Source organism: Solea senegalensis, linkage group LG7, assembly GCF_019176455.1.
Source record: "Solea senegalensis isolate Sse05_10M linkage group LG7, IFAPA_SoseM_1, whole genome shotgun sequence".
NCBI classification, from domain to species: Eukaryota; Metazoa; Chordata; class Actinopteri; order Pleuronectiformes; family Soleidae; genus Solea; species Solea senegalensis.
This window is the reverse complement of record NC_058027.1, coordinates 14,443,578-14,471,369: the sequence shown is the minus strand read 5'-3', so window position 1 is coordinate 14,471,369 and position 27,792 is coordinate 14,443,578. Positions and strand designations below refer to the sequence as shown.

At 43.2% G+C, this 27,792-nt stretch overlaps 4 protein-coding genes across 6 annotated transcripts; 2 read left to right on the top strand and 2 right to left on the bottom strand.

Annotated features, from left to right (window-relative positions):
• Positions 1–408: 408 nt before the first annotated feature.
• LOC122772747 (UDP-glucuronosyltransferase 2C1-like) lies at positions 409–2,756 on the bottom strand. Its single transcript, XM_044030993.1, has 2 exons — positions 2,676–2,756; positions 409–2,165 (listed from the first exon to the last, which is right to left on the bottom strand). The coding sequence occupies exons 1-2, from the start codon at positions 2,724–2,726 to the stop codon at positions 585–587; spliced, it is 1,632 nt and encodes a 543-aa protein (XP_043886928.1). The 5' UTR covers positions 2,727–2,756; the 3' UTR covers positions 409–584.
• Positions 2,757–10,291: 7,535 nt separating this feature from the next.
• Positions 10,292–12,638, bottom strand: LOC122772429 (UDP-glucuronosyltransferase 2C1-like). The gene is made up of 2 exons (XM_044030479.1): positions 12,559–12,638; positions 10,292–12,048 (listed from the first exon to the last, which is right to left on the bottom strand). The coding sequence occupies exons 1-2, from the start codon at positions 12,607–12,609 to the stop codon at positions 10,468–10,470; spliced, it is 1,632 nt and encodes a 543-aa protein (XP_043886414.1). The 5' UTR covers positions 12,610–12,638; the 3' UTR covers positions 10,292–10,467.
• Positions 12,639–14,970: 2,332 nt separating this feature from the next.
• chrna5 (cholinergic receptor, nicotinic, alpha 5) lies at positions 14,971–22,473 on the top strand. Of its 3 annotated transcripts, XM_044030481.1 has the most exons (8): positions 14,971–15,153; positions 15,279–15,419; positions 17,937–18,088; positions 18,260–18,304; positions 18,937–19,046; positions 19,194–19,371; positions 19,449–20,144; positions 20,263–22,473. In XM_044030481.1, the coding sequence occupies exons 2-8, from the start codon at positions 15,329–15,331 to the stop codon at positions 20,419–20,421; spliced, it is 1,431 nt and encodes a 476-aa protein (XP_043886416.1). In that variant the 5' UTR covers positions 14,971–15,153; positions 15,279–15,328; the 3' UTR covers positions 20,422–22,473. The 3 variants fall into 3 exon arrangements, with proteins under 3 accessions (XP_043886416.1, XP_043886417.1, XP_043886418.1); XM_044030482.1 differs by lacking the exon at positions 18,260–18,304; XM_044030483.1 differs by lacking the exons at positions 14,971–15,153; positions 15,279–15,419 and having other exon boundaries at positions 18,020–18,152.
• A 172-nt stretch (positions 22,474–22,645) lies between these two features.
• Positions 22,646–25,349, top strand: LOC122772430 (UDP-glucuronosyltransferase 2C1-like). The gene is made up of 2 exons (XM_044030480.1): positions 22,646–22,763; positions 23,669–25,349. The coding sequence occupies exon 2, from the start codon at positions 23,676–23,678 to the stop codon at positions 25,272–25,274; it is 1,599 nt and encodes a 532-aa protein (XP_043886415.1). The 5' UTR covers positions 22,646–22,763; positions 23,669–23,675; the 3' UTR covers positions 25,275–25,349.
• The last annotated feature ends 2,443 nt before the right edge of the window (positions 25,350–27,792 follow it).

Below are 27,792 nucleotides of genomic sequence, written 5' to 3'. Positions count from 1 at the left end.
CGTTACACACTAACGGCAGGCCAAGATAGTGAGCTAGCATTACTCCTCCTCCATTGGCGGGGTCTGTCAAAACCACATCATACTTGGCATGACCATGTCCAAAAAAAAATCAAATTATTTGGACAGCCTAAACAAAGCCTCATCAAGAACCTAGGGTTTTGATCTTCATTAAGACTACAGGTCAGTATTTTTGAAAAATGGGTGTTACGCAAACCCCTGAGACTAATGAAGTGAAATTGCATTCAGTATTCTATTTACACTGTCTGGGTAATTAACACAACACTCATTTAATTCAATTCAATTTGATTTTATTTGTATAGCACCGAATCACAATCACATTATCTCAAGGCACTGTACATAGACAACATCATCGAGAGCAGAGAAACCCAACAAATCACACAATGAGCAAGCAGAGAAAAAAACACTCCCTTTTAACAGGAACAAATCTGTGACAGAACCACAGACTGAAAGGTGAAAGGGAAAACCAGTTACACATGTTACTTAACTATGTATATTCAAGAATATAACATGAAACAAAAACCTTGACAACCTTTTCTTCATGTCTATCTGTTTTTAATTTCTTGTTACTCTTTTTTCACTTTGGGTTTACACACTGCAGTATACAAACACCTCATCAAGATGAAAACAGTGAAAAGCACAAGTAGGACAGCTCCAGATAGGAACAAAAACACATCCACAGAGTGGTAGGAATACCATGGTAGTCTGTAGGACTGCGCTCTGAGGTGAGGTGCACCTTTGTGTCTCATGACAAACTCTATCCAGAAGATGGCAGTATCCATCGGTTTCATTGGCTTATCCCTGTGCAGCCTGGAGAGCCTCTGCATGTTCGTCCTGTAGGACGGATCCTTCAGGACTTCCTCAATTGCTTCTAGGAAACTGTCTTTGTTCATTGTGGCTAATGTAAGAGTCTTAGCTGCACCTCTGTCTCTCAGACGGAGCAGGTTGTCATACTGGTCAAAAAACACAGGCAGTCCCACAACTGGGACTCCATGATACAAAGCTTCTTGGACTCCGTTCGTTCCTCCATGAGCCACAAATAGTTTAATCTTTGGGTGTCCCAGGAGGTCATTCTGTGGCATCCAGTCCACTAGCAGAGTGTTGTTGCCCAGAGTGGCTGGTCGTGTACCTTTATGCTTCCAGATGACTTTCTGTGGTAATTTAGCAAAAGCTGAAGCGATCTCACTTGTCATGTCAGGAGGAAGTTCACTCACAAAAGTCCCCAGAGACATGATGATGAAGCCATGCTCTCCAGAACTCTGCACAAACTCCTCCAGATGTTCAGGGAGTGGTTTCGCAGGTTTACATTGAAACCCCCCCATGTACACAACATTAGGCAGAGTTGGGCGCGGATAATCAAAAATAAAGTCAGTTCTCATCAGCCAGATGTCTGCATTTAGTATTAGCTGGTGTAAGCTATTACCAGGCCCAAGATATTTGTCAACTGTCTCCTGATATGCTAGCTCACTCACCAAATAGGTTTGTGATTGGGTTACGAGATGTATCAGCATGTTTTTAACTCTTTGAAGAAAGTTCATTTTATCAGTGTTGCCAGATCCTACAGTAGGAACATACGATAGCGGTGAGGGAGCGATTGCAAACTGAGCGTCTACAGCAAGCAGCCAGCGGACATTATAAACCAAAGGAAGGTTTAAGTATTTAGCTAAAATGGCTCCACTTGCCCAGGCTGGGTCAGTGAGCATAAGGTCAAATTTGCTGTCCTTTATGGTTCTTATCAGACCTTGGTCATCGATCATTGCTGATACAAATCCACTCGCTATTCTGTGAATGTCAATGAATGTGCCAATCATTCCTATATTGACGGAGAGAAAGTTAAACCAGGGAAGCGTCCCTTTTTCATATTCAAGTACTACGGCCAGAACATCTGTGATGACCTCCTGATTTATGCTCTTCTCCACTTGGACATTGATGGTATTGTAATAAGAAGAATTACCCTTGACATACCAGCTTTTGCTCGATCGCAGAACAGTTAAATTGTGGCCTCTCGCATGCAAAGCTTGAAGCATGATTTCCATGTTTATCCAGTGGCTGCCTTCTATGGGAAAGACCAGGATGTTTCCAGCTTGACAGACTCCGGGCATGAGGGTGAGCAGGAGCAAGGCACTGCAGCAACAGATCAGCCGCACCTTAAACAACGAGAATGTAAAATTAGGTAACGAGGTTAAAAACACTTCATCACGACGTGAATAAACGCTGATCTAACCTCTGTTTTACATCAAGCCAAGGTTTTAAATCTGTATGAAGAATTTACATCATCAATCAACACTTGTTCAGGTTCAGATTTGCACAAACAATGCAATATAACAATAATAACATTATGTATTAGCAGGCAGACAGTGGCCATGATTTTAAGACATAACCCTACACTTTAGTGCACAGTTTGTGGTTGTGGCTTATGAGGCACTCATATTAGTTGTCAACGCATTTGTATTCATTACTGATGTATGCTCAACCACTATTATCCTGTGAGAGTCGATCCCACCTGCCTGCCTTCCAGCGCATGCTGCACTGATTCCTTATAACACACCACAAACAAGAAAGACAACATTTATGAACTACCACAATGGCCCACTTTAGTTGATTCCAGGCTAGAGAATAGGCCGCTTCTATAGTCAAGCATTGTTAAGCACACTTACCATAGTGAGACATCTAGAGTTCGTCCACACAGGAAATAAAACATGCTTCATAAAGCTCTATGTAACCCACAGAGGAGGAGTTTAAGCACGGGTCACTACGCACTTTAACCAAGAGACCTTTGGACCCATAAGGGTCGTTTTCACAAAACCGAGTTAGCAGATCAGATTTCACAGGTATGTAGGCTCAATTAGCTTGGTTTCACAAAAGCAGTGGTGCACAAGTTGCCATGGAGATTTATTCTGTGCCGTTATCCTGCTCCAGACCGGGCTAACAGGTTTAATCCTTGTGGATTTTTCTGTACAGTTGCCAGTCACAAGCTCCAATTCAAACTAATGTTTTTTGTTTTTGTTAAGCTGCATTAAAACAGAAATGATTACAAGACACATTGGAGAAAAGTCCACATTATTTTAGAATTATGACTATCTGTTCTGCAGCATCTATTCTTCAACATCTAACAATTGTAAAGTTTAAATATATATTATATATAATTAAAAACAGATCAAGCCCCTTAACTCATTTGTCAGTTTGTTGACTTATTGTCGGTCTGCTGTGCGTTTATTGTCCTTGTCGTGCACTCAAACTTGGCCAATAAAGCTGATTCTGATTATTCAGGGAAAAATAAAAACCCTGATAATGTTAAATTGTAGGGTAGTTATGAAAAAGCACTCCTGCTGTGTCCGGTCATATTTGCTCTATATCAACATTAAATGATAAGAGGTGAAGCATCATGCACATGATCATAAAGTGACGCAGCTCAGCTTTATTTGCTCGATTTTTCATATTTGTGACGGTTACGGAGCGACCGCACAGAGAAGCCCTCCAGGCTGATGAAACACACACACACACACACACACACACACACCTTCTTGTAAATGGACGTTAGCAGCCGCGCTCGTTCATGCAGCGTTTGCCACGGGGCGAGTGCGGAGCAGCCGGACACGGACATGGATTACCCGTTGTGCTGGGGCGTTGTTGTGGTCCGCAGTCTGACCGCGTCGGTCCGGCAGTGAAAAGGAGCCGTCCAGAAACGAGAACATTTATTTGGTTCCGGGCCTAATTGGCCTAGTCCACACTCAGTATGACCATGGGGATGACAGAGGTGGGTCCTGATCAAACCCCCTCTGTGATGTGTCCTGTTCCATGGGCAAGAGAGTGGACTGTTTGTTATTTATTTTGTAAATCTGTCTCTGTTGGACCACTAAGAACATGTACTTTGGTTTAGAGTCTGTCTTGTTATTTATGTACTAATTATTGGTTATATGTTCCCCTTTAAATGTAAAATGGTGCTGGCCACCTGCTATATGTTTGTGCGTCCCGTCTATGTTTTTGGGGTGGTGTCTTGACCCTGTTGCATGTGAGCACTGTGACTCTGTAACTCTGTATTGGATTATGAGCAGATTGGGAATTTTGTTATCATTTTGCCGACCTTTGAGTTTGTGCCGAATTTTGATTTACTTTTGTTCCTTTTTAATTTTATTGATTTATTTGAATTTACCCATGGACACTTAATGCTTGATTTTTTTTCCTCCCTCAAGCCTAAATAAAACTTTATGTCCATATTTTCACTCTGCCTCTGATCTTTCCTGGCCAAACCCACACCCACTCGACAGCGCACCCTCGGCTACCATCACAACTGGTGGCAGTGGTGGGATGGCCAGTAGAGGACAGTAGTGAGTAATTTTTTCTTTTTTGAGCGGATTTTTCGGCATTGCCCTCTGCTGTGGATGGTATGGCGCCAAAGAAATGTGCCCCCACCGAGAGGAGACCTGTTCCCCTGGAGATCGGCGCCGTTGGAGGCGAAATCGAGGATGGTCCTGAACCAGAATTAACTCAGGTTACCGAAGATGCGTCCCTGCAGGAGCTAAGGGATATGTTTCGTTCCCTTATGGCTCGGCAGCAGGCACGAGATGCTCATCTGGAGATAGAAGCAGCACGTCAGGAGACTCGGTGGAAGTCGATCCAGCATCAGTTCGGCCTCCTGCAGCGGGAGGTGTATATCAGAACCACACCAGACCCGGGGGTACCTGCCGAGGCTGCTGCTTATGGCGCTGGGGTCTCCGAGGTACCAGAGCGAACCTTGGCCATGGGTGGCCGTCCATCCCCATCAGCCGGCAGCCACCGGCCAAGTAGTCAAGGTAGAGCTCAGATAGAGAGAGAACCGAGACTGCAATGTTTGAGTAACACTGATGATGTCGAACACTATTTAGTGATGTTTGAGAGAATTGCAGTGGCGTGTCAGTGGCCGACAACTGACTGGGCAGTTAGATTAGCGCCCCTCCTGACGGGCAAGGCTAGGGCTGCTTATGTTAATATGGACCAGGATGACGCCCTCGTTTACACACTGCTGAAGGAGGCCATATTGGAGAAATATAACATCAACCAGGAGACTTGCCGTCTGCAGTTTCGAGGAGCTGAGGTGGGCGAGGAGGAGACCCCGAAGGAGCTGTACGTCCGTCTGCGCGATCTGTACCAGAGATGGGTTCAACCACAACACCGCACCAAAGAGGACATTGGGGAGATGATTATTTTGGAACAGTTCCTGCGTTTGGTTTCTCCCGATCTCCAGGTGTGGATTAAGGAACGCGACCCGGCAACTGCTGCGGATGCTGCTGCTCTGGCAGATGTCTTTGTGGCGGCCCGACGGAAAACCCAGGCCTGGACGTATGCTCAGTGGAGAGGGGGTAGAGACTCAAATAGACCCCCCCGACAGACTCCACCTCTGAGGAAAACCAGCAGTGAGGGAACATCAGTGGTTGATAGGGGTGCTCCGTTTAAACAAAACCCTGCACTGAAAGTGTGTGGCCCCAAAGTACCAGTGTGTTACCAGTGTGGACAGGAAGGTCATATAAAACCAAAATGCCCCAATAACCCAGCCAACCAATCTAACATATGCACAGTACCTAGGTCTAGTTCCCCTAAGAGGCCGGCAGCTCTCCCTTGTCATGCTGTAGTCTTGAATGGGCGGGAGGTTAGGGCACTGGTAGATACAGGCAGCATGCAGTCCTTAGTGTCGTCTGCCTTGGTCCCCATACAGCTCAGGAACTACTCTGTGATGACCCAATTGAAGTGTGTTCATGGGGAGAAAAGGGTGTATCCAACTGCAAGTGTGTATGTACAGGTTTTTGGACAGACTTACTTACTGGAGGTTGGTGTGGTGGATAATTTGCCATATCAATTAATTTTGGGCCAAGATTTTCCCCTTTTGCTGGATTTAGTGTCTGTGGGAGGGGAGTGTAATATGACAGTGACAAGGGCCATGGCTAAGAGGAGTGAGGTAGAATCACCACTTTTTGTACTGCCCTTCCACAATGCAGACATTGAAGCCCAGCCTGGGAAGACCAGAAAAACCAAAGGACAGAAAAGACGGGAGAAGTTTCAGTTTGGGGTGGCTCAGGGTCGGGAGGATGTTTGTCCAGAGCAGTTGGAGGTTCCTTTAGAGATCCCCCAAAATATGAGCTTAATGCAGCAGCAAGACCCAGGCACTGGCCCCTTATACCTGCAGACCCAGGCAGAGCAGCTCAGTGGTGATGGGGAAGAATCTTCAAGACAGGGGTTTGCCATTAAGAATGGTGTGCTGTATAAAGGCGGAGGGGCAGAGGCGAGGATCGTAGTTCCTCAGAAGGTTAGAGGGGTAGTCCTTGACCTAGGCCATTCGATCCCCTGGGCAGGCCATTTAGGCAGACAGAAGACCCTCTCCCGAATCAACCGCTATTTTTACTGGCCAAATATGGCCAAAGACATTGCAGAGTTTTGCCAAACGTGTCCAGAATGCCAGAAAACAGCCAGCAGATGTCCCCCAAAGGTCCCCTTAGAGCCACTTCCTGTAGTAGGGACCCCTTTTGAGCAGTTAGGGATGGATGTGGTAGGGCCTCTTGAGCGCAGTAAGGCTGGGAACCGGTTTATGTTGGTCATCACAGATTATGCCACTAGGTACCCTGAGGTCTTTGCTCTGAAAGCAGTGAAGGCTAGAACTGTAGCCACATGTCTTGTGCAGCTGTTTTCGAGGGTGGGGTTTCCCAGAGCTATAATCACTGATCAGGGGTCCAACTTTATGTCCAAGCTCCTTAAGCAAGCCTACCAGCTGTTGGGGATAAAGGGCATACGGACTACCCCCTATCATCCACAGACCGATGGACTGACTGAGCGGTTCAACCAGACTCTCAAGCAAATGTTACGCAAGTTTGTGAGTGAAACTGGTGCAGACTGGGACAACTGGCTCCCCTATCTTCTCTTTGCGTACCGGGAGGTACCGCAAGCTTCTACTGGATTTTCACCCTTCGAACTGCTGTACAGCCGTGAAGTGCGCGGACCCCTGGCACTATTAAAGGAGACCTGGATGCCCGATGAGGACTTACCGCAGCCACAGAATATCCTCTCCTATGTTCTGCAGATGAGAGAGAGGCTGAAGAGTATGTCGGAACTGGCGCAACAGAACCTCGAACAAGCCCAGCAGCGTCAAAAGTCCTATTACGACCAGAGAGCCCGTTCTCGGAGTTTTGCTGAAGGTGACAAGGTGCTGGTGATGCTGCCAAGTGATTCCAGTAAACTGTTGGCAAAATGGCAAGGCCCTTATGAGGTTACTCGTAAGCTGGGATCTACAACTTATGAGGTCGCAAAACTGGGGCAGAGGCACTCAAGAAGGGTCTTGCACATCAACCTCCTGAAGGAGTGGCGGGAACGTACCGGTGCTGAGGTGCTCATGATCCGACGCGTGCCAGAGGAGGATGAGGTGGAGGAGCAGTACCTACCTTTACCAACAGAGGGCACCCTTGACCTCAGCCATCTTTCCCCTGCTCAGCAAATGGACATTAAACATCTCTGTGATCCAGCCTTGTTTCAGGCGCAGCCAGGACACACCAAGCTGGTAAACCATCATATCACCCTGTGTGAAGGTGCAGCACCCCGACGCATGAGCTACCGCATCCCCGAGCGGCTTCTTGACGGGTTGAGGAAGGAGGTCAACCAGATGTTGGCCATGGACATCGTTGAACGATCTAAGAGTGAATGGTGCAGCCCTGTCGTGTTGGTGCCCAAGAAAGATGGGACCCTCCGGTTCTGCGTTGACTTCCGATATCTCAATTCTGTCTCTAAATTTGACTCTTATCCAACCCCACGAATCGATGACCTCATTGACTCTCTGGGACCTGCGAAGTGGGTAACCACCTTGGACCTTGCAAAAGGTTATTGGCAGGTTCCCCTTAGTGATGCTGCCAGGGAGCTGACGGCGTTTCGGACGCCCTGGGGTCTCTTCCACTTCTGCAAGATGCCGTTTGGGCTGCATGGAGCCCCCGCAACATTTCAGAGGTTAATGGATCAGGTGTTGGCCGGCACCAATGGCTACGCGGCAGCTTACCTTGATGACGTTGTGGTGTACAGCACATCATGGGAAGACCATGTCAAGCACCTGAAGGATGTTCTGAGGAGGATTGAGTCCGCAGGTCTCACCATTAACCCTACTAAATGTGCCATTGCCAAGAGGGAGGCCGAGTATTTGGGCTATGTGATTGGCGGGGGTGTCATCAAGCCACAGGTGCAGAAACTCGAGGCTATCCAGAAATGCCCCTTGCCTCAGACTAAGACTCAGGTACGGTCGTTCCTGGGCATGGCTGGATGGTACAGAAGATTTGTGCCCAACTTCTCTGTGAGGGCAGTTGCACTTACCGATCTGACACGTAAGAACTCTCCGGTCCAGGTGCAGTGGTCCGAAGAGGCCAGGAAGGCTTTTGAAGACATTCAGAATGCACTGTGTAATGAGCCTCTACTATACTGTCCCAACTTTGGAGAGCCATTTGTGCTACAGACGGACGCCTCTGACACAGGTATAGGTGCAGTGCTTCTCCAGGGTGAATCAGACCAGAGGCATCCGGTGGCATACATCAGCCGCAAACTGTTTCCAAGGGAGACGCGATACTCTACGGTCGAGAAGGAGTGTCTGGCAGTGAAATGGGCACTTGATGCCTTCCGATACTACCTCCTGGGCCGCGAGTTCCTCCTGGAGACAGATCATCGGCCTCTGCAATGGATGAACCGCATGCGGGACTCCAACGCCCGCATTACCCGCTGGTACCTGTCAATGCAGCCGTATCGGTTCACAATCCGGCACATCCCGGGGCGGAGCAATGCCACTGCTGACTACCTCTCCCGCCTGCCGGCGTGAGACCAGAGGTGGGGGGGGGTGTGACGGTTACGGAGCGACCGCACAGAGAAGCCCTCCAGGCTGATGAAACACACACACACACACACACACACACACACCTTCTTGTAAATGGACGTTAGCAGCCGCGCTCGTTCATGCAGCGTTTGCCACGGGGCGAGTGCGGAGCAGCCGGACACGGACATGGATTACCCGTTGTGCTGGGGCGTTGTTGTGGTCCGCAGTCTGACCGCGTCGGTCCGGCAGTGAAAAGGAGCCGTCCAGAAACGAGAACATTTATTTGGTTCCGGGCCTAATTGGCCTAGTCCACACTCAGTATGACCATGGGGATGACAGAGGTGGGTCCTGATCAAACCCCCTCTGTGATGTGTCCTGTTCCATGGGCAAGAGAGTGGACTGTTTGTTATTTATTTTGTAAATCTGTCTCTGTTGGACCACTAAGAACATGTACTTTGGTTTAGAGTCTGTCTTGTTATTTATGTACTAATTATTGGTTATATGTTCCCCTTTAAATGTAAAATGGTGCTGGCCACCTGCTATATGTTTGTGCGTCCCGTCTATGTTTTTGGGTGGTGTCTTGACCCTGTTGCATGTGAGCACTGTGACTCTGTAACTCTGTATTGGATTATGAGCAGATTGGGAATTTTGTTATCATTTTGCCGACCTTTGAGTTTGTGCCGAATTTTGATTTACTTTTGTTCCTTTTTAATTTTATTGATTTATTTGAATTTACCCATGGACACTTAATGCTTGATTTTTTTTCCTCCCTCAAGCCTAAATAAAACTTTATGTCCATATTTTCACTCTGCCTCTGATCTTTCCTGGCCAAACCCACACCCACTCGACAGCGCACCCTCGGCTACCATCACAATATTAAATAATGCGGTGCAGAAATTTGTCTGTACAGGTGCATCCTGGTGATGTAAAACAACATGTTTCTGACCCGCTCAAAGAAAGTCATTTCATCAGTTAACTCTGAAGGTGGAAGAGGGACATAGGAAAGTGGAGAAGGCGCAATAGCAAAGTGAGCCTCACCGTGAACAGTCCATCGAGCGTTACACACTAACGGCAGGCCAAGATAGTGAGCTAGCATTACTCCTCCTCCATTGGCGGGGTCTGTCAAAACCACATCATACTTGGCATGACCATGTCCAAAAAAAAATCAAATTATTTGGACAGCCTAAACAAAGCCTCATCAAGAACCTAGGGTTTTGATCTTCATTAAGACTACAGGTCAGTATTTTTGAAAAATGGGTGTTACGCAAACCCCTGAGACTAATGAAGTGAAATTGCATTCAGTATTCTATTTACACTGTCTGGGTAATTAACACAACACTCATTTAATTCAATTCAATTTGATTTTATTTGTATAGCACCGAATCACAATCACATTATCTCAAGGCACTGTACATAGACAACATCATCGAGAGCAGAGAAACCCAACAAATCACACAATGAGCAAGCAGAGAAAAAAACACTCCCTTTTAACAGGAACAAATCTGTGACAGAACCACAGACTGAAAGGTGAAAGGGAAAACCAGTTACACATGTTACTTAACTATGTATATTCAAGAATATAACATGAAACAAAAACCTTGACAACCTTTTCTTCATGTCTATCTGTTTTTAATTTCTTGTTACTCTTTTTTCACTTTGGGTTTACACACTGCAGTATACAAACACCTCATCAAGATGAAAACAGTGAAAAGCACAAGTAGGACAGCTCCAGATAGGAACAAAAACACATCCACAGAGTGGTAGGAATACCATGGTAGTCTGTAGGACTGCGCTCTGAGGTGAGGTGCACCTTTGTGTCTCATGACAAACTCTATCCAGAAGATGGCAGTATCCATCGGTTTCATTGGCTTATCCCTGTGCAGCCTGGAGAGCCTCTGCATGTTCGTCCTGTAGGACGGATCCTTCAGGACTTCCTCAATTGCTTCTAGGAAACTGTCTTTGTTCATTGTGGCTAATGTAAGAGTCTTAGCTGCACCTCTGTCTCTCAGACGGAGCAGGTTGTCATACTGGTCAAAAAACACAGGCAGTCCCACAACTGGGACTCCATGATACAAAGCTTCTTGGACTCCGTTCGTTCCTCCATGAGCCACAAATAGTTTAATCTTTGGGTGTCCCAGGAGGTCATTCTGTGGCATCCAGTCCACTAGCAGAGTGTTGTTGCCCAGAGTGGCTGGTCGTGTACCTTTATGCTTCCAGATGACTTTCTGTGGTAATTTAGCAAAAGCTGAAGCGATCTCACTTGTCATGTCAGGAGGAAGTTCACTCACAAAAGTCCCCAGAGACATGATGATGAAGCCATGCTCTCCAGAACTCTGCACAAACTCCTCCAGATGTTCAGGGAGTGGTTTCGCAGGTTTACATTGAAACCCCCCCATGTACACAACATTAGGCAGAGTTGGGCGCGGATAATCAAAAATAAAGTCAGTTCTCATCAGCCAGATGTCTGCATTTAGTATTAGCTGGTGTAAGCTATTACCAGGCCCAAGATATTTGTCAACTGTCTCCTGATATGCTAGCTCACTCACCAAATAGGTTTGTGATTGGGTTACGAGATGTATCAGCATGTTTTTAACTCTTTGAAGAAAGTTCATTTTATCAGTGTTGCCAGATCCTACAGTAGGAACATACGATAGCGGTGAGGGAGCGATTGCAAACTGAGCGTCTACAGCAAGCAGCCAGCGGACATTATAAACCAAAGGAAGGTTTAAGTATTTAGCTAAAATGGCTCCACTTGCCCAGGCTGGGTCAGTGAGCATAAGGTCAAATTTGCTGTCCTTTATGGTTCTTATCAGACCTTGGTCATCGATCATTGCTGATACAAATCCACTCGCTATTCTGTGAATGTCAATGAATGTGCCAATCATTCCTATATTGACGGAGAGAAAGTTAAACCAGGGAAGCGTCCCTTTTTCATATTCAAGTACTACGGCCAGAACATCTGTGATGACCTCCTGATTTATGCTCTTCTCCACTTGGACATTGATGGTATTGTAATAAGAAGAATTACCCTTGACATACCAGCTTTTGCTCGATCGCAGAACAGTTAAATTGTGGCCTCTCGCATGCAAAGCTTGAAGCATGATTTCCATGTTTATCCAGTGGCTGCCTTCTATGGGAAAGACCAGGATGTTTCCAGCTTGACAGACTCCGGGCATGAGGGTGAGCAGGAGCAAGGCACTGCAGCAACAGATCAGCCGCACCTTAAACAACGAGAATGTAAAATTAGGTAACGAGGTTAAAAACACTTCATCACGACGTGAATAAACGCTGATCTAACCTCTGTTTTACATCAAGCCAAGGTTTTAAATCTGTATGAAGAATTTACATCATCAATCAACACTTGTTCAGGTTCAGATTTGCACAAACAATGCAATATAACAATAATAACATTATGTATTAGCAGGCAGACAGTGGCCATGATTTTAAGACATAACCCTACACTTTAGTGCACAGTTTGTGGTTGTGGCTTATGAGGCACTCATATTAGTTGTCAACGCATTTGTATTCATTACTGATGTATGCTCAACCACTATTATCCCGTGAGAGTCGATCCCACCTGCCTGCCTTCCAGCGCATGCTGCACTGATTCCTTATAACACACCACAAACAAGAAAGACAACATTTATGAACTACCACAATGGCCCACTTTAGTTGATTCCAGGCTAGAGAATAGGCTGCTTCTATAGTCAAGCATTGTTAAGCACACTTACCATAGTGAGACATCTAGAGTTCGTCCACACAGGAAATAAAACATGCTTCATAAAGCTCTATGTAACCCACAGAGGAGGAGTTTAAGCACGGGTCACTACGCACTTTAACCAAGAGACTTTTGGACCCATAAGGGTCGTTTTCACAAAACAGAGTTAGCAGATCAGATTTCACAGGTATGTAGGCTCAATTAGCTTGGTTTCACAAAAGCAGTGGTGCACAAGTTGCCATGGAGATTTATTCTGTGCCGTTATCCTGCTCCAGACCGGGCTAACAGGTTTAATCCTTGTGGATTTTTCTGTACAGTTGCCAGTCACAAGCTCCAATTCAAACTAATGTTTTTTGTTTTTGTTAAGCTGCATTAAAACAGAAATGATTACAAGACACATTGGAGAAAAGTCCACATTATTTTAGAATTATGACCATCTGTTCTGCAGCATCTATTCTTCAACATCTAACAATTGTAAAGTTTAAATATATATTATATATAATTAAAAACAGATCAAGCCCCTTAACTCATTTGTCAGTTTGTTGACTTATTGTCGGTCTGCTGTGTGTTTATTGTCCTTGTCGTGCGCTCAAACTTGGCCAATAAAGCTGATTCTGATTATTCAGGGAAAATAAAAACCCTGATAATGTTAAATTGTAGGGTAGTTATGAAAAAGCACTCCTGCTGTGTCCGGTCATATTTGCTCTATATCAACATTAAATGATAAGAGGTGAAGCATCATTCACATGATCATAAAGTGACGCAGCTCAGCTTTATTTGCTCGATTTTTCATATTAAATAATAAATGCATAGTTCATTGGGCTAAAGATCACAGTCAGATATGCTTATCTGCATACTTTGATGTGCTAACGTGGAAGAGTAAATATTGAATAGACTGCTACACACGGAATGTATTGTGAACTCTGCTGCTATCAGATTTGGCTTTGGTCCACGACAGTCTTCACCCTTGTTCTCAGTCACTGCCACAGATATAAGCCCTTTTATTGCAAATAAAATTGCTTCACGGCAAATAAATTCAATATAGACAGGCCAAAATGCAGGTCAAAAAACATTTAAAACTGCTGAAACTATGCACCAAACAGAGATCGGCCAAAAAAGAGGAAGAGCCGCAGACTATGAGGGAAAACAACGAGGCACAGGTGAAACATGAGATGTGTGGAAACCTGACAGTAAATGTACATGTTAAAACAAAACAAAAGGCAGACATTCAGGCAAAGAGTCAAAAACTTAGAAACCAAAACAAAACTGAAAAACACACACGCACACTCTAAGGAACATGAGGCCCAAACAAGACAATCTGGCCGGAAGTGACAGGAGAGTGAAGCATATAAAGTGAACTGAGAAAACAAGAAACAGGTGTAAGTCATCAAACACATGTGAGGGTAATCAGTAACAGACACAGGCAAGAATACTCAAAGAAATAGAAAGTAAAGTCAACAACACACACACAGTGATGAAAAACTTAAATAATAATACACCCATACATGCAAGACAAATACAAGTAATCCAAGTCCAAGCGATATCTGAAAGGCCAAAAAAATCAAGGGTCATGATAATAACAATGTTTGCATTTCTATCTGAGTAAACGTAAACATGACCCTGTGGTTTTTCTAATTAAATGTTTTCCTCATTATTTACACTTACAGTGATTTGTTTTTCAATTTGCCAGCTGCATACTTTAGGTGACATGTTTGTCTCACTGTTTACTTTTGACTTCATGCAATTTTCGCAGGAATCTATTCAATTCATTTCTCGACTCTATGAGTCAATGTTTATGTTGTTGTCTATGAAAAGTCAATTAAAACACGCGTCATACCGGATGGGGTTGAGGGTTTACTGTATCTGCTTCGTGCCAAAGTATAGTCTCTCACGCACATTACGCTAGATAAAAGAAAATAAGAACAGTTTGATGAAACTTTACAAAACCGGTGACCATACGATAAATAGGAGATGCACATGTGTTTGACTGTAGCTGCGTCACATTACAGATTTAAAAGAACAATTAATTACACATTGCTGCAAGGGTCAGAACCGTCAACGTGGGATTTTTCAACATAAGCTGGGTATTGATTTTTTTTTTTTTTCCTTTCATCCTTGGCTACAACATCGCCGGCTGTCGCCATGGCAGCGATGCAACAGCAGCATCTCATGTGGCTGTGGCTGTGGACAACAGCTAAACAAAGTGATGAGAGAATGTGAGGCAGAATCACGGCGTGTCGGAGGCACAGCTGCCCTTGTCGTGTTCTGATCCAGCTCTCTTCATCACAGCGTCTCCGCTGCAGCCAGAGAAGAGGAGGGAAAGAAGGTGGTGGTGGAGATAATGGTGGTGGTGTTTGGGGGGATATGGGGTGGGCTCTGTGAAGGAGGAGGAGGAGGAAGAGGAGGAAGAGGAGGATGTGTTTGCCTGTGCACAACTGGAGGCAGCAGTGGGAGAGTGAAGCAGCAGCTGTATGAGGCAAGAGACTGAAACTGCATGGAATGGAGGCGAGACAAAGCTGCACTATCGCTGTCACCAGGATTACCCAGTGCCTCACCATCACTGCTGCTCTAGTCTGGACTGTGTGTTGATGGGAGAGACCTAGAACAGGTGTGTATTTGCTTGCGCTACCTTGCCATAGATTAGCAAAATCTCTGTGACATCCTCAGCTGTGATTGAATGAATTTTCCACAAGGGTAAACAGGGATTTATTTATTTTTACCGTTTATTTTCAGTGCTGTGATGCCTGAGGGACCAGCTGTGTGGATCCGGTGCCACCTCTGATATGATGCTGGGAGCAGGAGGGGCAGCCACCTTCCTCGCACTGCTGCTGCTGCTGCCGTTGCTGTGCTGCTGCCACCTGTGCCACTCACTGCGTAAGTTTGACAAGGACAGGGGATAGAATGGGTTTAATATGACTGAGGACATACTGTGAGATAAGTAAGACTCTAGTGAAGAGTGACGATTGCCTGCCAGGTTGGAGCCAAACAAAATGTACAGTTTAATGGTGACGACCTACCTTATGTTCAGTGTTGATGATCTTAGCAACATGGACGATAATGGAGCTTGTACAGAAAGTGAGAAGGACTTCAATGCAGAACATTTCTAAAACTACATAGAATTTGAACTTAATATACAGATAAAGACATTGATATAACATAAAAAATTATACAAAATGACTTGACCAATGTTGTATACATTTTGACTGCTGTTCTTATTTTATCCATAAGGTTTTCAGCATTTTTTCTAGCTAAATCTGAAATTTAAATGAAAATAACAGCCAGTTTAAAACATTTTTTTTGGGGCATTTTCTCATGACTTGGAGAGTCACAGCCCCCCTTGGAGAGGAAACACAGATTTTTAATGTTACACAGTCTATCCAAATGTCTCATCCACTACCAACTGTTCATTTTGCTCCTAACAATTCACACGGAAGGAATACTAACCTTGCAATAGTGGTAAAAGCAACCCCCTATGATCCCATCTCCGTCCAAACTCTCTTTCAGTGCTTTCACTGTTTCGTGCCAAGCAGTAGTCGAGCAGAGGAATTATGACCTCTGTAACTTGCTGGGTTGAAACAGGAAAAAAATGGTTCTGGTCAAAATTTATCTCCACAAGTACAGTCTTCAATTACTGAGAGTTTGTGTTTGTTATGGTCTGAAATAAGCATAATGTACATACAAGACATTTGAAACATCTAATGCTTACAATACCAATCAAATTGATTATTTCTCTTAACTTAATTTGATTACTGTATAAGCCTGCTGTTAAAGTAATACTAACAAACAGGCAACAAACACAAATACAGTATTAACACAGAGCGTTTAGGCTGCTCTTTCCCATTACTACGTTAAAACGTATAGGCTATAAGAATGTACAATATAGAGTGCTTTATATTCTTTTTTTCCACACAGCCTATAAGCAATCTGATAAAGAAGTTATTTTTTTCAACTATATAAACACACCTGAACAAAAGGACTTTTTGAAGTCGGATTCAATTTGTGAAGTTTGGAAATACGTCACAGTTCAGAGTTAGCTTGGCTCGATTTATGAACAAAAATAAAAATGTTGTGATTTCTGCACGATTCTCGCTACTTTATATCACTACTATCACTAATGCGACATAAAATGAATCATTACTTTGACTCAACAACACATAAGAAGACGAGAAGAAAACTCATTTTTTTAAAGCCTGAATATGTGACCTACAACCCCAGGATGTCCATATAAGGAGTTGTGTATTATTCCCATGGCAATTTACCAAGGGTGCACCTGCGGCACGGATCTGTGCCTGCAACTTATATCAACATGATCTATAGATGACAAACGAGCCCAATCCAGATCATCAAGCATACAAGGAACCAGCGACTGCACATCATGCACTAACACATTTATAAGAGGTGGCATTCATGCAGAACTCAGCGTGAAAACAGTCCAACTGTGTAGTTCAGGTCTCTCTCCAGCTCTCACTGCAACACCTGCAGGAAACTCCTTACATATTGCTGTGTTTAACATCTACACAAACGTCAGACTTCTATAATTTATCCTACTCTAAAACAGACTTATTGTTGAGTCCAGAAGAATTCTCAGCCAAGCAGAACGCTGGTACTAGTGAGTGGAGACACTGACGAGATGATGATGAGTTTGCTGATTGCAGGGTCATCGATTGAGGTTGTTGCAGCCTTGTTTTTATTGATCCACACACACCGAAAGGGTGACACCACACATTTGTGGTCAGCCTTGAGGTAGATTTCCAGCCACAGTCCATCCATAAATTGAGTTAATAACCGTGTTGGTGAATGATTCAAAGAACAATGAAAGGAAATTGTGTGTAAGTCCAAATGCGATCAATACGCTCGGCAAAAGAGGGGGCCGAGCTCCGCTCCAGTGGAGCAATACATGGGTTTGACTGGGCTTTAGGCAGCCACTGTAAGGGTGTGCTATGCTCTTAGAAGACAATATTTATACATTATATACTTGCATTAAACGACGCTGTCGCCTTCAGTTCGTATTTTAAACAGAAGTAATCAACCGTCGTCTAGTGGGGTTTCACAACAAAGCGAAAGTATAGCTGGAAGCTCCCGAAGTTAACGGTGAAACTTGCCACGTCGTGTTTGGCTCCGTATGGTGTTGTGAAACCACACAGAACGACGGTTTCTTCTCTGCAGACGTTTCCACAACAGATAAAGTGTTGTGCAACGCCGAGTATCCACACACGAACATAATGGCAAGTATGTGACGTCATTCAGAGAATCTCAACACTGATTGGCAATCGTCGTCTAATTCGGTTAAATGTAGCGGACCCTTGTTTATATTTAAATGTTACGCACTACAGCTTTAATATGAATTTATCATATTTCCTCCTGAACCAACTTGTCTTTCCCTCCTTTCAGGTGTTCCAAAGCTCTCATCTTATGCAAAAGCAGAGGACAAGCTGTTCAAATATCTCTTTGGAAGCTACCAGAAATGGGTTCGTCCAGTGGAATACCTAAACCAGACCATCTGTGTGAAGTTTGGACTGGCCATCTCCCAGCTAGTTGATGTGGTGAGCACAGAAAAGTGCCAATTATCGATATCCTGTGTGTTCCTGAGCAGTTTACTCTCCAAATGTAAACAAACACTGTCTTAAAAATCACAACACAATTTAAACTAGTGCTCCACAGGAATGTTCCGTAATCAGTTGTGTCACATTTCACTGGTTGCTTTACTGTTCTAGGATGAGAAAAAACAGCTGATGACAACCAATGTGTGGATGAAACAGGTGAGTCGTGCCACACATCTACAGAACTGATCCAGTGTTATGTCACTAAAGATGTTGCCGCATGGCTGTTAGTGAATTTCCAGGGCCATAAAGTAATATTAATAACATCTGGCTCACGTGGATTTTGGAGACAACCCTACTTTAATCTGTTCTGGTGGCATTTCACTGACCGTCACCATATATGAGTCATTTTGGCTCTGCTCCCATGCACCTGCCTCTGCAGGCCTCTTCTGTCCCTTGTCAGCCTCATTCATGGTCTTGGCCGCCCTGTCTGTCATGCATCTTATGAATTATCCCCAGAGACCAGGCTTTGCAGTTCAGGTTAGTTGCTCCCTTTCACAATGATGGATTGCATCATGCACAAAGGCTGATGGAAGTACACTGGCCATGGTAGCAATGTCTATTTATCAAAGTGAAGTGAAAATGTCAGATTTCTTTTCCCTCCAATCTCTTTCACTCTCACTCTCCTTTGAACTGAACTGGGTTATGTATATGTGTTTTGTTTTACATGGTGTTTACATTGTTGTTTACTGCTAGTGGCTACTCAGCTTCATTTTGAGCATTCAGACATGCAAGTTAAGTGATTCAGCTCTATCAGGTTTGATTGAATTTCCCATCATTTGTGTATGTAGGAGTGGACTGACATGAAACTCAGATGGAACCCTGACGATTATCTGGGCATCACTACTATCAGAGTCCCCTCTGACAGGCTCTGGCTTCCTGACATTGTTCTCTATGATAAGTATGTGCTTTTGTATATGGAAAACCTCATGATCACAACGATAAGCAGGCAGAATATGTGATTTCAGAACATAATGGCCTGTTGCAGTCATTACTTGTTTCCCTAAAACTTATATCTTTAAGACAAAAAAATGTCTTCTTTCACCAGCTCAGATGGACGTTTTGAAGGAACTGTCACCAAAGCTGTCGTGAAGTTTGATGGAACTGTAACATGGACACCACCAGCCAATTACAAGTCTGCCTGCACCATCGACGTCACCTTCTTCCCATTTGACCTCCAGAACTGTTCCATGAAGTTTGGCTCCTGGACGTATGATGGCTCCCAGGTGAGTCTCTCCCCTTCAGTATATGTTTGGTGCGTTGTATCGTTGATTGGCACAACATTGCCCTGCTTATTTACCAGGTTGACGTCATTCTGGAGGACTTCCATGTAGACAAACAGGACTACTTTGACAACGGTGAATGGGAGATAGTAAAGGCCACTGGCAGCCGTGGTGTGAGGACAGATGGAAGCTCCTCCTACCCCACCATCACCTACTTCTTCATCATCCGCAGGCTGCCTCTTTTCTACACCCTCTTCCTTATCATCCCATGTATTGGCCTTTCCTTCCTCACCATCCTTGTCTTCTACCTGCCGTCTAACGGCGGCGAGAAGATCTCTCTCTGCACATCAGTGCTGGTGTCGCTCACTGTCTTCCTCCTGGTCATTGAGGAGATTATCCCTTCCTCCTCCAAGGCAATCCCTCTCATCGGCGAGTACCTGGTGTTCACCATGATCTTTGTCACGCTCTCCATTGTGATCACCGTTTTTGCCATCAACATCCATCATCGCTCCTCCTCCACACATCACGGCATGGCACCCTGGGTGAGGAAGATTTTCCTGCATCGGCTGCCAAAGCTGCTGTGCATGCGCAGCCACGCTGACCGCTACGCCGCAACAGGAGTGGCTGGGACAGGAGGAGCATTAGGACTGGGTATGAGGAAGGATTCAGTACCTGAACTCACCCCCCCACTCTACACAAAACATCACCTACAAGCAGCTTTGGATTCTATTCGATACATAACCATGCATGTGGTTAAAGAAAATGAAGTGAGAGAGGTGAGTTTGTTTGTATCCATACACAATAATTAAAATGGTTCAAAAAACAATATTTTTTGCATGCCATTGTCTGCTACTCGGGTCTAGACTGACATCTTATGTTTGTTTTTTGTCACAGGTGGTACAAGACTGGAAGTTTGTAGCCCAGGTTCTTGATCGAATGTTTCTTTGGGCCTTCCTCCTGGTTTCAATCCTGGGATCTGCTCTTCTCTTTATCCCAGTTATTTACAAGTGGGCCAACATCATTGTCCCTAACCATTTTGGAAGTGTCATCTAAGAGCCACACATGAAAGCAACCTAACCCCAAATGGATTCAAAGCACATTAACAGCCCACAGTGAGTCTCCTTTGAGAGGCTGAGATTACTGGTGAGATACGAGCCGGCTCTCTTTTTATTGTGCCAGAGGTCACGTGTGTGTGTGTATGTGTGTGTGTGTGTGTGTCCTCACACATGGAGAGACTTTTTCCCTTTTAGAGAGATTCTAAATCTTGTTTTAATTTTAAGAGTAATTTATTTTTAAATCTAATTTGATGGTATATATTAAATACTGATATGATAATACATATGATAAAAAATGTCAACTGTTTTTTCAGCATGTCCTAAACATCTGTTCACATCAATCAATCAATCAATCAATCAATCAATCAATCCATCAGTAACATCAATAGACTTTGGTAAACTAATTTTCTCTGGTATCACAGAGTGGCGATTACTTCCTGGATCTGGTAGAGGTCTGTAGATGCAGAATGACATGAATATAGTTTGTCCTTATGATCAACATGTCACCTGATGTTTCAGGACTGTGTGGTGAATGAATTGAAGAATTTAAGATAGCCTTGAAAGCTAATTAAAAGGCTCAGATCAAAAGACACAAACACACAATAGAGAGGCGACAAGGTTAATTCTTCTTTTACATTCCTCTCTTTCTGCTTATCCACTAGGTTTTAGGGTTTGATGAGACCACTTCATCATGGGGAGGGTACTCTTTTTCCTTTCCGTAGATTAATTCTAGCTTTTCAACTCACCGTGACACACATTCTCCTCAGGGTGGAGGTGGGGCTTCTCTTGCAGGAATAAAAAATGTCCATGGCAGCTCGCCCTTTCCGTCTGAAAACAAAGGCAAAGGCATGTAAAAAAGTGTCCTTGGTTAGTAGTCAGGAAAGAGGTAATATGCATTCAAGATGTTATTAGTCAACTGAAAGCTATGACAAAGAAAAACATGCTCACCAGCCACTTTAATAGGTACACAGGACATCTAATGAAGTGGCAGTAGTGGCCCCGGTGAGGCCTTCAGCATGTATCTTCATGTATCTCCTTCAAGCTTGTTCAGCAATGTGTCAGCAGTTGCTTGTTTGTCACAAGTTATTATTTGAGTTATGTTATTTCAAAACTGTCCATTCCCCCCTGACATCACCATGCATTAACAAGGTATTTTTACTAACTTTTTTTTGCACACTAGAGACAGTACCCAGTAGATCAGCAAATTCTGAAATACTCTCAACAGCCCGTGTGGCACCAACAACTATGTCACATTCAAAGACACTCAACTGATTAGTTTTGTTCACAAGTTGCACAGCTGTACCTAATAAAGTGGCTTGTGAGTGTAGGCTGTACCACAATTTCACACTTGTAATGTTATTTTTATTGGTGTTGCATGCAGATGATTTAGAGAATGGCAAGAAAGCGCTTTAGAGCCTCATCACTGCTCTCCATGAACCAAGAAAACACACGTGTTGCTCAGCCTTTGGTTGACTGGCACTTCCTCTTAAAGAAAAGGGGGAAAATGCACCACCTTGTGGTGATTAAACGGACGAAACCTGTGAAAAGAAGGGGCCGCCTCGGACACGTCTTCTCTTGCATATAAAAAGACTGTTACAAAAAAGAACAGTGTCAGAAACCTGCCCAATCTGAGGGATTCTTCTCAACATGCTCTCCTTATAAAACACAGGTCCACACCCTCACCACAAACAACATCCCCCAAGGTAGATCAACAACAATAAACACAAATAAATTGTAAATGAAAAATCAAGCACATGCAAAGACTGAAAGGGCATTGGCATAATACAGATGAGAGAGCCATATAAAGGAAGAAGGAACTTCAAGGAGGCGCTGGAAGGAATTGGTTTGTCTTTGTTGTCCCTCTTTTATGTGTTTTTTATTCTATAAATTTGTTTTCCCTTGCCTCTGCTTGTTTCCTGTGTGTTATTGTTTGTCCCTATTACAAATTGTATTTTGGCATGGAACTCAAAATTGTGGAAAGCCCCCATTGGGAATAACATGAAAACCAAAACCTGCAATGCACATCAAAATAAATGCATCTTTGAAACAATCATATATTGCTTAACTTTGGCTGATCACATTATTAATACAGTGTTTCACTGTTTCTGTAACGACATGTCATGAGTATCACAGTGTGGGGTTGTTGGCCGTGCAATCAACCCCCCCACCATGACAAGGTACCAGCACAAAGGTCAAGCTCACTCATGCCGTAAGTCCTGCAAGAGAATGAACTAACTAACTCAGTAACTGTAGAGGCTATTTGCAGTTTGTTGCTGTATTTGCACACTTCAGGATCTTTTTGTGTGTATGACGCATCATACGCTATCACACTCTGAAGAGGTAAGAACTTGTATGATCTAATTTTGATGGAAAAAGTTTGTGTTTTCCACACTATTGGTGGAATGTGTTCATACTTCAACCACATATCTGCCAAGGAGCTTATGCTTCTGGACATATGTATTTGTCCATCGCTCTGTCTCTTTGTGATCGATTATGGCACAAGAAAGAAATGATTCGATTTTCATAGTGATCCAGATAAGAATTTGAATTCAGTATTTGTTTTCCAAAGATTATTAACCTTGAAAGACATGGGGGATGTATCGACACTGTGGGGAAATTAGTGACCTTGGTGGGGGGTTCTGACGTCGGAGTACTTTAATATATATTTATTCACCTATATTTGTTAATTATTTATTTCATTACATAGATGTTTTATCTTTATTTCAAGGTTTTTGTCAGTTGTGCACTCATGTGTATATATTATATAAGGTGTTACATCTGCAAGGCCTTTGCCTTGATAGAGGCAAAAATCTTTTGTCTAATTGCTGGGAATAGGAGCATTAAATATACATTATTATATATATGTAGTACATTTACATTATACTAAAAACTGTAGCCTGGCATAATGTACAGGTAATCTTTAAAATTACGTAAAATTGAATTGAAGATTATCGTGACCTTAGTTTATGCAACTGTTTCATACAAATATACACAATTCTGCCCAAAGCTTAAAATAAAAGATCATGCTGTTTGGTCTTAAGCAAATACTAATGATAATCCAATTAAGTTTCTCTGGAATTTGTAGTTGCACAATCTCTGGTAACATTTCATGTCAACATGATGCAGAATAAGCGCTACCTCTGGTCAAATGTGTGTGCTATCAATCAGCAGTATTGCATGTATCTTATAACTGGTACATATAACTTATATCCTATTTTGTTTATTCTTGTTTATTCTTGTTTCAGGTCGACAATGGCACACTATGGAAACACTTTCTTCTCCGCAGTCCTTTTATCCATCATCGTCTTGACATTGAGACCATGTCAGGGCGGCAGGATTTTGATTGTTCCTTTGGAAGGAAGCCACTGGGTGAACATGGATTTCATGGTTAAAGCACTCCACTCTCGGGGACACTCTCTTGATGTGCTACGGACCAGTGAGAGCTGGTATATCAAGGGTGACTCGACGTACTACAAGACAATCACAGTGTCTGTCGCTGAAGCCTTTAATCATGACTTTATCAACCCAATCCTGAAAAAGATCTTTGACATAGAGAGAGGCGGTAGCTCTGCTTTGTTAAGTTTTGCCAGTTTGCAAGTTGAGATGTTTACTGCAATGTTTAACATGCATAGAATAATATGCGACATGGCTACTATTATGTTTAAAGATAAAGAGCTGATGGATGTTTTAAAGGAGCGTAAATATGACATGGTCCTTACTGACCCAGCATGGGGAGCAGGTATCATGTTGGCTCATGCTCTTAATCTACCTCTTGTTTATAATGTGCGATGGGTGACTAGTGGAGAAGGACATTTGGCCATTGCACCTTCCCCTTTATCCTATATCCCAATAACTGGCTCAGGGCTGTCAGATAAAATGAGTTTCATACAGAGAGTTAAAAATCACATTTTCTATGCCCTTTGGCAAGCACAGGATGGGTTTTTATACAGCCCCCAGTATCAAGCTGTGTGTGATGCATTCTTTGGCCCTGAGGTCAAATACACTGACTTACTACGCGGAGCAGACCTGTGGCTTATGAGAGCTGACTTTGTGTTTGAGTTTCCTCGCCCAACAATGCCCAATGTTGTCTATATAGGTGGATTTCAATGTAAACCTTCAGAACCACTCCCTGAACACCTGGAGGAGTTTGTGCAGAGTTCTGGAGAGCATGGCTTCATCATCATGTCTCTGGGGACGTTTGTGAGTGAACTTCCTGCTGACGTGACAAGTGAGATTGCTGCTGCTTTTGCTAAATTACCACAGAAAGTCATCTGGAAGCATAAAGGTGAACGACCAGCCACTCTGGGCAACAACACTCTGCTAGTGGACTGGATGCCACAGAATGACCTCCTGGGACACCCAAAGATTAAACTATTTGTGGCTCATGGAGGAACAAACGGAGTACAAGAAGCTATGTATCATGGAGTCCCAGTTGTGGGACTGCCTGTGTTTTTTGACCAGTATGACAACCTGCTCCGTCTGAGAGACAGAGGTGCAGCTAAGATGGTTACATTAGCCACAGTGAACAAAGACAATTTCCTAGAAGCAATTGAGGAAGTCCTGAAGGATCCGTCCTACAGAACAAAAATGCAGAGACTATCCAGGCTGCACAGGGATAAGCCAATGAAACCGATGGATACTGCCATCTTCTGGATAGAGTTTGTCATGAGACACAAAGGTGCCGCTCATCTGAGAACAGAGTCCTACAGAATGCCCTGGTATTCCTACCACTCTGTAGATGTGGTGTTGTTCTTGTTTGCAGTTGTGCTGCTCATTTTTGGCACATTTGCTGCCTTAATAAGGTGTTTGTGCTTTAAATTCTGTTTGAGAGCAAAAATTAAAAGTGATTAAAAAAAAAAACAATAAAAACTTCACAAATAATCTTAAAAATGTGTGAAACTGGTGGTTACTTACACTGTGATTTGATGGAATAGTATGACTACATTTGTAAAGAGTAAAAAATGTTGAATTTATTATTAACTTGTGCTCCATGACATTTTTGACAACTTAAACTGACAACTTAAAAGCTCATAATCCTCCCCCTGCACAGCAGCGCCCTCTGGTGGGGCACAACTAATAACGTGTTACTATCCAACACTGCTCACAAGCCTACAGTCCAGCCATTCTGAAAGCAGACACGACCTCATAATAGAAATACAACAAACATTATATAGAATTCAGATGAGGGGACTCACAGTAATATGTTTACGGATACCAGCACGCATTGGGGTTAAAGGGAACGAAATAGCAGACAAGGTGGCAAAAGAAGCAACAGGACATAATAATATAGATTTAGCAATAAAATTAAGCAAAACAGAAATTAACAGCATCATTAAACAAAAACTAAAGGAGAGATGGCAAAAACAATGGGAGGAGGAGGAGAGGAAAGTTAGATGGTTTTACAGTATCCAAAGAGAAGTGGGAGCGGCTAGGCACAGGGAAAGAAGCAGGAAAGAGGAAAATATAATATCAGGATCAAATTTGGCCATACAGGATTGAACAACACATTATTTCTCATCAATAAACACAATACAGACAGATGTGATCAATGTGGGCAGGAGGAGTCCATTCATCATGTCATTACACAATGTCAGAAATACCAAAGAGAGAGAGAAGTAATGATTAAAAATTTGAGAGACATTGATGAGGAATTGGAGTTGGTAGATGTATTGTGGAAGAACTGGAGTGAGTGTTACAAGATATTACTTCAGTTTCTTAAAACAGCAAAGTTGATTGGGAGGATATAGGATGTGTGTATAGGTTGTGTATGCATACATAGACATATAACTGTATATATATGTATATATATATATATATATATATATATATATATATATATATATATATATATATATATATATATATATATATATATACATACATACATATATATACATACATACATACATACATACAAACATATACTGTATGTATGTATTTTTTGTTATAGCAGCTTTTAGTTGAGCTTGTTAGGTATTGTGTTTCATACCTGATTTGGAGTATTATTGTGAAGGGTAGACCGGAAGTGGCGCGGTTGTTGTTGACGGAAAGAAGAATTGTTGACATGTAACTCAAATGAACAAAAAGTTTGACGCTTTTGGCGTCAACACCGGTCATTCGTGTCCTTCGATTATTTATCTACGTTCTCAGTATAGACGCCCCTAACGCGGCTAATTATTATTTATTTTATTATTTTTACTTTTAAGTAATAGTTCAGTTAGATCAACATTTCGGTCCACACTCCATACCAGATGGTGGCGGTAATGCACCAAATCGTTGTTTGCCAACCGCGATAAAACCTCAGAAAAGAAGAATAAGAAGCATAAATTGGTGACACCACACACCTGCTCGTCTTCAGGCAGGTGTTTTTCAATCAGCTGATAACCGCAGATTGCTTCCTCCTCGAGGGAACTTGTGGCGGTAACGCACCAACCGCCATAAAACCTCAAAAAAGAAAAAGAAGGAGAAGCAGAAGTAGAAGAAGAAGAAGAAGAAGAAGACGACGAAGAAGCAGAAGAAGAAGCATAAACTGGTGACACCACACACCTGCTGTCTTCACGCAGGTGTTTTTCAATCAGCTGATAACCGCAGATTGCTTCCTCCTCGAGGGAACTTGTGGCGGTAACGCACCAACCGCCATAAAACCTCAAAAAAGAACGAGGGAACTTGTCAGACACCGAAAAGTTGGTCGCGTGAATCAGCTTCTGTATAAAAACCCAGCTCGGAGCTCCAGGATGGCGTGTTCGACCTGGTCCAGATTGGTGGCCCGTCCAGAATGGTGAGTAACTTTTGTCAAGTAATCTTAATGGTGACTCTGCTCAAATTTAGCGCTGCTCACTGTAGGCTCAATTCTGCCTTCATTTTTAATTCTGCCTTAGTTATTTGCTGAATTTCAAATTGAGCTGTGCTTCATTTTAAGCTTACTTTATATAACATAACATAATCATAATAATAATAATAATTGTATAGCTCAATTTTGGCTTAATCTTAGCTTAATTATTTGCTCAAAGTTAGCCTTACCTCAATATTCAAGCTGTGCCTCAAGATGCTGAAGTTAGCATCTGATTCACCAGCTTCCGATTTGGCACTTAAGGGGAATGTTAAGGGGAAATTTACCAAAGGTGCAGTGCAACTGTTTGTCCACTAATTATCCTTTTTTTGGGACACTTCTTGATGTGAAAACATTTTAGACGTTTTGGGTATGACATTAACTTTGCTTGACACCCACTATTGTATTTGTGAAACTTTTATTTTATTTGTGAAAATGCTAAAGGGGAGATTTCACAATTTTTTCAGCATATAGACCACTTTGAACCAGGTCCACATCAAAAATCACTGTACCTACACTTCCCAAATCTGGACTAGATTA